This window comes from Gymnodraco acuticeps, unplaced genomic scaffold, assembly GCF_902827175.1.
Source record: "Gymnodraco acuticeps unplaced genomic scaffold, fGymAcu1.1, whole genome shotgun sequence".
NCBI classification, from domain to species: domain Eukaryota; kingdom Metazoa; phylum Chordata; class Actinopteri; order Perciformes; family Bathydraconidae; genus Gymnodraco; species Gymnodraco acuticeps.
The window spans coordinates 7,057,750-7,068,823 of record NW_022990042.1 but is presented as its reverse complement, the minus strand read 5'-3'; the positions used below and the strand labels follow the sequence as shown (position 1 = coordinate 7,068,823).

The 11,074-nt window shown below is 42.5% G+C and overlaps 2 protein-coding genes across 2 annotated transcripts; one reads left to right on the top strand and one right to left on the bottom strand.

Moving 5' to 3' along the window:
• Positions 1 to 607: 607 nt before the first annotated feature.
• Positions 608 to 8,972, bottom strand: prmt5 (protein arginine methyltransferase 5). Its single transcript, XM_034215504.1, is given in 17 exon segments — positions 608 to 1,231; positions 1,700 to 1,764; positions 1,841 to 1,951; positions 2,051 to 2,254; positions 2,368 to 2,543; positions 2,624 to 2,746; positions 5,311 to 5,369; positions 5,735 to 5,812; positions 5,897 to 6,058; positions 6,143 to 6,306; positions 6,421 to 6,470; positions 6,580 to 6,692; positions 6,781 to 6,915; positions 7,504 to 7,589; positions 8,394 to 8,412; positions 8,414 to 8,513; positions 8,848 to 8,972. Coding segments are annotated over 17 exon segments (1,896 nt in total). The 5' UTR covers positions 8,946 to 8,972; the 3' UTR covers positions 608 to 1,078.
• psmb11a (proteasome 20S subunit beta 11a) lies at positions 8,854 to 11,047 on the top strand. The gene has a single exon (XM_034215485.1). The coding sequence runs from the start codon at positions 10,010 to 10,012 to the stop codon at positions 11,045 to 11,047; it is 1,038 nt and encodes a 345-aa protein (XP_034071376.1). The 5' UTR covers positions 8,854 to 10,009.
• Positions 11,048 to 11,074: the final 27 nt, after the last annotated feature.

The following is an 11,074-nucleotide window of genomic DNA, read 5'->3' as shown; positions in this document are numbered from 1 at the left end:
GGGGCCACAGTCTGACTCCCAGTTATTGTTATGCTCAAGTACATAATGTGGATATCAGGAGGTGGAGTTTGTCAGGTTCAAAATATCCTCATACTGGCATTGCCTCATATTGAATTGGAATGCCTTCAGCTGTGATTGACAAGTATATTTAGGTTATTTTGTAGCATTTATATTGAGAGGTGCACTTGCGCAAAAATGCCTAGTATACACCAAATAATTGTCAACTAAAGATGTGTTACATCTGACAGGTCTGTAAATGCTCGACTGTGCTCATGAGGATCAGGGCTCAGAAATAATGTCGTTCCACTCATGGGAAAGTAAATTACAAAAGTATATCTGCCATTTGTACCTCTATTGGTTTACACCAATTAAGTTATGGCTAGCTAAGAATGCTACCAATATCAACTAGTTGCACTCTGGTAGTTTTCCTCTAGGGGTGACATCTACTGGACAACTCACATAATTACGTGCTAGCTTACCTCCTAAGCTAAATAAACTCAAAACTGTGCTTTCGCCTTCATTCTACATTTAAAACAAACTTTAACAATGGTTTGAATTGCAATCTTGAGAACTAGCTGGTACCAAACAAAGAGCGGAGCATATGGAGAACATTGCAGTGTTGTTTTTATTGACACGGTTCAAACATACAGAAAGAAAATAACAATGATTTATGAATTGACAGCCCCCCGAAACAATATGGTATATGTGACCTGAATAGCATAACCTTCTGTTTTTAGAAGTGTGTTTCATCAGTATGTAGGTATCGGTGTGGAATGCGTGTTTGATAAGGCAAAGGTTTGGTTGGATTGAGTTTTTATGTCTGAAGGAGGGGAAAACGGCTTTAAAAAAAACCAACTGGTGTCGAGGTGGCGACAACACACTTGTTCAGGTGATAGTCCATGCCCGCTGAAACAGACCGGCTCAAAAAGTGCTTATCGCGGGTAATTCTAAAACCCAGAACACACTTACGTTTTTTTTTAAGTCCAGGTTTTTAACTGCGTGTAAAAAAAAATGAGCCGTGACACTTCAACATTAACTGCCACCAAGTTTTACAGAGATGTGTGCAAATTTGTTCTCTTCACAGGCCAATGGTGTAAGAGCGCCCTGCTGGATTGTGGATGGCGGAGCAGGAGGGCTCGGTCACGGCCCATTCGTACCACACTTTCTTCCCGTTGTTGCAGCGCCAGAATCGCACCGCGATATCTTCATCTCGGGATACGGAGATGGGTTGCTATTGGAAGAAAGAAAAAGAGAAATAAATGTGCCCTATTATGGTCTTCTTTCTTGGTTTTCCCATTGATGTAGTGTGTTATTTAGGTTTTTGTGCATGTCAAGGCTAAAATACTAAAATCCTTCGTTTACTTCTGTAAAATAGTGACTATGACACATCGCGCTTCTATTGGTTAGCACTCCCAACACATTGTACGTGATAGGCTAAGGGGCGGGAAATCTCTTAAGCAGTTGAGCAATGACAACAGAGCCGGCCAGCTAACCAATCAGAGCAGACTGGGCTCTGGTTGCAGACAGAGGGTGAAAAGAGGTGCTGCAGCATAGAAAGTAAGAGAAAAATAAAGACCTTTATGTAAACACAATATAGGCACAAAATATGAACCTGAAAATGTGCATAATGTCCTCTTTAATGTGTACAAATGCAAATGTAGAAGAGCAAACCATTTTCCGAATTGATGGTATAACTTACTTTGAGGGGGAAGAAGATGGGGAACCAGGAGAACATTCCAGCTGAGTGCGTCTGTGGATTTATACCTGCCACACACAATATAAACATCAATATTTTTTTATACCATCATGACATCACTTATTCCTTATAAAGATGACTTACTGAGTGTGACATCTTTGTACAGCGTGGTCTCAAAGTAGCCCGCAAAGCCATGGAGCACCGTGTTACATCCTGCAGAGAATCTGAGGCACTGATACCGGTTATTGTTCATATCTGAAAAAGAAAAGAAAAAAAGAGGGAGGTCAGCACATTTCAAAACAAATGTAAAAAAAAAAACTTTAACAAAAGTAGCTTGTTTCTTGACACGTTTACCTTTTGTGGGGTGTCTGAAGGTGAAGCACGGTTTGGGCTCAGCCAGCTGGTGGAAGTTGTGGAGGCGCACGACATAGGGCGTCTCAAAGTGGCACTCTGGGTCCTTGTCGCGCTCCCGGCATCCCCGTACTTCGTTGTAAAGCTTTGAGGAGGACAGGGGAGCCAGGAAGGACGTGTAGGAGCAGGGGATGCTCACTCCGCCATCTGAGAGAGAAATCATCACCCCATCATTACATTAAGTCATTTAGCTGAAGCTTTAATCCAAAGCAACTTCAAAGTATCAAGCCTTATTCACTTTAACCAAAACATTGAAGTACCTTTGAGGAAGTGCTGCGCTCCGTCCAAGCACTCAGGGGAAAGTTCATTGTCCCCAAATGATCCCAGCAGCTCGCTGACGATGATGTCGGCTTTCTCAGGTGCTGACCACTCCCGCATGTCACATGACACCACCGTCACCTGATCACCCCACTCCTCAAAGCGCCAATTCTCCAGCCTGAACAGGTATGAGCAGTTTAAATGTTTGTGCATGGAATCGATACCTGCTTCATGTGCTTCGACATATGTTCCACTCACGTGATTACAGCGTTGGGATTTTTCTCCACGGCGTAAATCTTCAGCTTCCTGTCTGCCTGTCTGGCAGCACGCAGGGACGCGTTGACCAGGGGACCCCTACCTGCTCCCAGCACCATCAGCACCCTGTGACAAAGGGACATCATTTTGAGGTTGCTGCAATTCCTTATTCATGACTTATCTCACTATGAGTATGTAACCCTGTTCAAATACAATAGGAATAAGAAAGTAGAATTGGGTCTAATTCCATTTCTGGTGCAGTCCACTGTGCAAGCATTAAATGGTTGGAGTTTATTAAAAGGTCCCATGCCCATTTCTACTGATCATAATTCCATTGTTGAGGTCTACTAGAATAGATTTACATTGTTCCAAAATCACATTGGTTTCTCATACAGCATCTCTGTATAGCATGTGTATTCACTCTGTCCTAAACGGCTTGTTGGAGCTCCTGCCCCCCCCCCCATGAGCCCACTGTGCTCTGATGTGTGATTATGTGTTACAATCAGTGTTGTGCTAGTTACTGAAAACCAGTAACTAGTTACCATTACTAGTTACTTCATTTCAAAAGTCACTCAGTTACTTTACTAGTTACTTACACCCAAAAGTAATGCGTAACGTTTTCGTTACTTGAAAAAAATTCTCCCATTAATGCCCTTATAGCCTTCATTTCAGTACTGTTATTGCATTGGAGAATAATACAATCTGTTGATCAACTTGACATGCATTATATGCAATCTGGATTGCATCGATATTAGCTGGCTTTCCATTTTTGTATATTCTTTCTCCAGGTAGTTGGAAAAAGTGTTCCGTCCCATATGCCGTGTGCCGCCCGGACATGCTATCATGCTAACTAGCTGCCTGAAAGCGGGTGACTCCACTGTAGCAATAGCCTGCATGTGTTCTACAACATACCGTGCAATGGCTTTATCGACTTTTCCCTGGCTAGCAGTCCCTTGGTTAAAATCCAGCCGCTGTTGCTTAGGTGGAGGTGGAGTGGCGTCGGCTGAGTCTCTGTGGTCTTAGCTACTAGCTTCGTCCCAGCATGTTGTTTTTGCAGATGTTTTAAGAGATTTGAATTACTGGTTTGGGCAGTAGATAGGATCTTTGACCCGCCAAGACACAACTTACATTTAACTAAAACGTTCTTTTCTTTGTGCTCGACAAAAGTGAAATAGTGAGAATATCTCCAGGTGGAGAAACTAGACTTGAGCTCCGCCGCCGCCATGATAGTCTTGTTAGTAAACAACACAAACACGCCCACAGCCCGTCTCCGCATGTGACACAGGAAGTATCTAAGTACATTTACTCATCTCTGTTCGCCTGGCTGTTGACTATATAAAAAAAAAACTAACGGAGTAACGCACCATGTAGTAACGGTAACTGCGTTACTGAATTAAAAAAGTAATGTGTTAGAGTACTAGTTACTGCCAAAAATAACGGCGTTACAGTAACGCGTTACTTTGTAATGCGTTAGTCCCAACACTGGTTACAATGGCGTTTGTTTGCAACCAGAAAATGACACCAGTAATGAAACAGATGAGAATGCTGCGTGGGGTCTGGGTGCCGTGTTGGCGGGACGTAGCTGGGCTCACAGCTCCACTCGAGAAGCGGACAGTGTGAGCTGGATTACTGGTGTCGTTTCCTGGTTGCTGCGTGGGGTCTGCGAGACATCACGGAACTCAGCCTGAGCGCACACACACGTGAGTGTGTGGCGAACTGTGAGTGGAGATCCACAGAGCCGAGGCTGATAAAAGATAAGGTGTGTGCCGGCAAAACTCCGCGGAGTAGCACGGCTGAGAAAATATAAGGCAGTGTGTGTGTGAGGAGCTCCACGGATTGGTCCATTTGGACCTGGGTATGGTCACGTCACTGCACTCAGGAAGAAAAATATGGAAAAAGAAAAATGTCCAACGAGGCATTCTGGGGCAGCAGACAGGTATTTTCTGTGTTAAGAGTTTTACTCGCTACAGGGTGTACTTTGAGGGTTTGTGACTCTGCAGACCGTTTACATGCAGAAAAAGCTAAATAACACACAAGGGGACGGGTAATAACCAGAAAAGCATGACATGGGACCTTTTAGACATGTCCTGGCAAATAAAAAAGAATTAGCTACTTCAGAAACCTCTGTCAGCAGCGTCACCGCCCTAACAACGCAATATGATATGATAAAAATAATATTGAGTTTGTCGGTAAATGGATAACCGGAACTGCTAGCGTCAGGCTGCAATTTACAGCCGAGCTGAAGAGGTCGTCCACATGAAAGAGATGACATTTCAGTAGAGTTGAGAAGATGCATAGATTGTGTTTGTTTTTCAGAAAGTTAATATTTTTCTTTGAATGACACGACCAGAAATGGCTGAGTTAGTCTTACAGAACTTAAACTAAAAAGCGCTGGACAGCTGTGTCCGTGCTTGCCACCATCATGGAACATTCCAAGAAAACAGACAAGGCAACAGGGGAAAAAAGTAATGCTGACTGCTAAGCCAAGCGTGACACCTAGTGGTCAAATTCGGTATATCAATTGTGTCCAGTGTTTGGCTTTCTTTCAAACCAATTTGAAATGTTTTAGACCCATTTAAAGCCCAACGCTTTTTCAGTGGGAGAGTCTATTGGTTGCAAATGTAAAAATAGCAGCAATTTGACAATCAAATCACTATATTGTAATTGTTTGTTTTGGTACAGATACTCACTGAACGTTTGTGTCTTTCTGCTCCTCTGGAACTCTGTCAAGCAGACACTTATATACAGCCTGTAGACACAAGGAAAAAACCACATGTTGTGGGTCTCGTCTGAGCATAACGTCACACAAACAAAGACATTTCAGTGGTGTGAGAATTCTACACAAGAGAAACATTGTCATATAAGATCTTCCTTCACTTACAAATGCAAACATTGACTGGATAGGACATTCAATTAGTTTAAGCATGGTTAAATTAACTATTATAACCGTGCCACCATCTAGACTGTTTCTTAAGTATGTTATCAATCCAATGTTACACAATAAGCCTGCTACCTAAAATGAGTTTTTACAAACCAAGAGTGTAGATTATGTTGCCGAATTACATATACAAAGTAGAGTGCGTGTGATTTGAATGGCTGACTTTAAGGTCCTACCTGTTGGTACTGAGAGTATTTAATAGGATCCTTCTCAAACACCTCATATGTCTGAGACTCCAGGTTGTCCATGAGTGGCTACAGAGAGAAACAAATACTGTTAGTGTATATCATCAAGGGTTAAAAAATAACCATTTTTCAATGAGATGAGCACTTCCTTACCTGGAGGGGGGACTGCAGGTAGTCTTCATAGCCTTTGGCAAAGAGCTCATATGAATTAGGGGCAGGACGGTTCTGGTTGAGGTATTCCAGGTACTGCAGGTAGGAGCGGAAGTCCTTCTCAGTGTGGCGGCTGGTGCCGGTGAACACGAACTGGGCCTCCAACTAAGAAAAAAATTGATTTTGTTTTATTATAACACTTCCCAATTTGTCTTGTGATTAATTCCACTTGAATCTGTGGTGTTATACCTTGAAAAGACTGAAGATTATCTGCTGATGGGCTTTCGACAGAACAGGGAAGCCCTTCTTATTGGTTAGGAAGATGCTGGTGGGGAGAATGGCCGCTTTGATTGGTTCCCCGAGCCACTTATCGATCACAGCTTCTGACGGCATGTCTGCTCCGACTTCAATAGCTTCAGGAATACCAAAAAAAGAGGGGAGTAGATTTCAGTAGCAGACGTGATCATAATTATTTCTTAATGCACTGACTTTGCCCCAAGCTGGTGCTTCACATTGTGCGCTCTTACCGAGACAGATCCTCTTGTTGTAATCACAAAGGGTTCTAAATGAGTGCCACCTAAAGGGAGCAGAGGCGAGTAAACAAAATGAGTCACGATTTCAAAAAGGAAATTAATAGCGGCTATTTGAGCATGCAGACAGATGCTGAGAGTGGGTGTGAAACTCACCAGCCCCAGGTCTTCTCGTCAACACCTGTGTCATCGACGCAAGGGCCCGGTTCGTTCTCAATCACGTCCTCCCGCGTGTCCTCTGGCGCCATCAGCGGGACACGTATCCAGAACTACATCAGAGGAGTACAACAGTTAGAAGATGAATTTAGCTTTTAAGAAATCTAAATGTGAGTGTCGAGATGTTTAATGCTGCCTTACATTTGAGGTGTGGTGTCCAGTGTGGATGTGGTTTAGCAGCAGGCGGGCTAGATTGGCACAGTGAGGGCCCTTCAGGTGGAGCATGAAGACAGGCAGACCCAGGTAGGCGGAGAAGTTTAACTCCTGTGTCAGAGCCTGAGAGAAACACAGGGGAGAAGAAGGATGAGAGCATGACGGGGCATTTGTGGCTCAGGGGGGAAATGGACATTGACTGTCAATATGCAAAATACTTTGAATTGTATGCAAGTTGCTTTGGATAAAAACAAAGCGAAAAGACATTTCATGACAAGAGCAAAACGGGGTTGAGAGGAAAGACTGGACAAGATAAGTTCACCAATAGAAAATCTTGTTGTAACTTTGTTCAGGCTGCCCTTCTTGGCCAGGTCACTCTTGGAAAAGAGATTTTAATCTCAATGAGTCTTTTACCTGGTTAAATAAAGGAGATAAAATATATATATATAAATAAAGCTTGAGGTCAAAGAATCCTTTTTAACTATCAACCTTATGGCTGCCATTCGAAATGTTATCGCAGTCTCAATATTTCTAAGGGCAATATTTGTGTCAGAATATGTGAAAATATGATTCTGTATAAAGTGTTGTGGTGCTGTAGCATTTACTGCAATTGCAATAATAGTCAGAACATTCCCAATTAGTTATTTCTTGCAAAATCATGCAGCCCTATTAAAAATCCACATACGGAATGGACCAAGATAAGGAACTTACCGCTTCTGAGTTTCTTCGCTCGGCCTCGACTTCTGCATCTGGATCGATCCATTGAGAGAGCTTTCCAACAATAAGAGTATTCCAATCTAGATAAAGCAAAATGGAAAGTTTAACATAGCATCAACTGAAAACTGATTAGAGTTTCTTATGAATCACTTGACTCAAATAATATCTCAATAATAACATTATTAAATAAAATATATATTAAAGTAACAGATGAAAAATGTACTAATGTTACTTTACATCATTATTGCATCTTGGCTTATTTTATTTCATACAACTGTGATCTACCGTGACTGTCTTCAATACTAAATACTTGGTCTGCTTTATGAACAATTATATTAAGATAATTACGGTAAAATAATTATAATGTCTAGCTCTGACATTGCATGGAGAAAAACCAAGATTTCCCAGGTCATGTCATAGATTTAATAGACGAAATACATTTGTTGACTTTTTAAAATATTATGTATCTATTCCAAATACATTTTCAAATTATGATTTTTTGAGTGGGAACGTTTTTCTTCTTTTCATTCAAGAAGGGTCTGCAACATGTATTTAGACAAAGAAAGCTCAAAAACCTCCATTGGTTTTCACTTTCCATACAATGTGAAAGTATTTTGCAGTAGCACTATAGGATTTTGTCTCTTTATTGTAATATAGGTTTTCATACTATTGTTTTAAAGACTATCTATGACTTTAGGAGGCGTGTTTGTTTGAAACACCCAGCTTTGTGTTCTTATTTTCCAAAAAAAATCCCAATCCATCATGGGCCTCGCACAGCAGCATACATTGGTGTACAGTATTTATGTTATTTGTAAAGCGTGTAGAATAGGTAAATGACTAATCACGCATGGCGTTATAGAAAATGAGAAGGAAGAAGCACTAACCTCTGCCACACAGCAGCAGGATCAGACCGGGTATGGGCACCGGATCGGGTTTTAGCGGGCTCCAACTCAAACTCTCTCTTGAACCTCGAGTGGAACAGGGGCATGCACAGGAAGTCAAACCTGCGCAGCAAAGAAAGAACAGCGTTTTAACATCGGAATGCTTTATAACTACAAGTAGAGGTGACATGCTAAACAGTTTAGTCACATATCCTCCAGCCAGCTCACACAATACTATCAGGCAGGCCTATATGGATATTATAAACACTTCCCAACAATAGGAAGCATCATTGTGATTGGGCACGTGTTGGTAATTCACCGGCTAGCTTAGCAAGCATCACGCACAGGCATGATGCTAGCAAACCCGTACACGGCACAGTGCCAGCAGACCACAGGTCACTCCACTAAAACTAACTTGCACTTACAAATGATTTGCAAAGCACAGCATTGTCCTTACCCTAGTTTGGCAACCGCAGCTAAGGTGTCAGCTACCTCCGGCACACAATTCAAATCTCTCCCGCAGGACACCCTGCTCCCGGTACTGCCACACGCCATGGTTTTCGCAGAGTGAAAGGATTCTGCTGGGGCCTAGTTGCTCTATCCTACGAGGAAACTGACGCCATCTTGGATCTGCACAGACGTAAATACTCATTGGGTAGCAAGATGGATGTAGACCCACAATGGCTGTGCACGTAGGACAGTTACATTTCTCGTAAAAGATCGCGATAACTGCTCTATAGTTTATTAACCTTGAATTTAACTGTTGCTGTTCATGTCAAAGCCTGTGTCCATTTATTAATGGTCTTTCTACAGAAATATCCTGCTCGTATTTCGTTTTCTAATACAGTTAAATATAGTAACTGTCACATTTAGTAATAATACAATATTTTGTCAGATTGATATTATAAGCTGAATTAGGCATAGGCCTATCCTCTAAATAACAAACGTTGTATTTGTAGGGAGAGGATATTCAATTTCATAAATTGCTTTATAAATTGCCCATAGCAAATATATTTTCAAAAAGCATCAAAATAGACTTTTAACCGGCCCCTGGAAAAGTGGCCCTCAGGCAAAGCAGGTTGAGTATAGGGCAATATGTTATACTCCACAGGTCGCAGTATAAAAAGCAGGCTTTTCAGAAGATTTTGCTGATGCTGGTGGTTGGTGCCTTTTTTTAACTGCAAACTGAAAATGATGAAAGAGATATGTTCGAAACTTGCACACACATCTAACAAGATGACTGTTATTCTGCAAAACGTAGGTGTGCAGAAAAAGGCTTCCCTGGATATTACTTTCACAGCATGGTGGGATAAAATATCACTTATGTCAACTCGAATGGTTTTGAAGATAGGTCTTACGTATTTTTGAGCAAGGTGTCATATTTGGGAGGTCTATAAAAAGGGAAAACCCAAGGTCTTTCAGACTTTGCGTTAGATGAGAGTGAGTCTAGGTGGGATACATTACAACAAAAAAGGTTTCTGATCTTGTTTGACCAGTTTTTTATAGATGGACTCTGCTTTAATCTTGTTGTAAATAATAATTTTGGCCGCCTGTCTCTGGGAAAGACAATCTGATTAATTTATCAAGAAATCTATCTGTATTTTCCTAATTTTTAAGTTATGGCATTGGAAGATATCTGTGGTTTCCAAGACACTCCTTTGCATCGCAAGTGCTTTCCTGCCTCTCATTTTGAGGACACAGCCACCTCTTTCGACTGTTACAGCGCAGAATTTAGGGGACTGAAGAAATCTGGGAGAGACAGTGGGATCCCGCTGCAATTCTTTATACCATCTTTGCCGAACTCTGCCCCTTTCAACCACAGATCTACATCCCATTTTTCACCATCCAAACATTCAGTGACGGTCCGCAGGCCTTTCCCTCTGTCTCATGGAACAACAACCTTGGGTTTCATCTTCCAAGGTGGGGTCATCGCAGCTGCAGACACACGTGCCAGTGCCGGGGGATTGGTTGCCTGTCCAGCTGTTCACAAAATTACCCCTATTCACTCCCATTTAGTAGTCACCTCCTCTGGGAGTGGTGCAGACTGCATGCTGTGGGAGCGAATTCTGGCCAGAGAGATCAGACTCTACCAACTCCGGCACAGGCGTTGCCTTTCAATATGTGGCACTGCCAAGCTCCTCTCATTCATGCTTCACCCCTTTAAAGGGACTGATGTGTGTGTGGCTCTTACACTGTGTGGCTGGGATAAAGAAGCAGGCAACACTGACTCATCCTTTATTACTGACAATAGCTCCTCTGCTGGTTTTAGTAGCCAAGATGTTTCTGCAATGGCGTATCCTTCATCCCCTAACAGGGGCCCAAAGCTGATTTATGTGTGCAGCGATGGTGCCCGACTGCAGGGGGACGTTTTTTCTGTGGGCTCAGGCTCTCCCTACGCTTATGGAGTCCTGGATGGAAGGCTGAGGTGGAACCTGAGCAAAGAAGAAGCTGTCTCCTTGGCAAGAGAAGCAGTGTTCAGAGCCACTCACAGGGACGCCTACTCAGGAAACAATGTGGACCTGTTCCACATCACAGCCCAGGGATGGAGCCGAAGAAAGAGAGAGGAGCTGAAAGAGGAATATTATAGAGACATGGAGAGGAGAACGAAGACAGTGGGGGAAAGAAAAAGAGTGACTGTATTGGATGCTTTGGGATAAAGAAAAAAATGGGGGGGTGTCATGGGA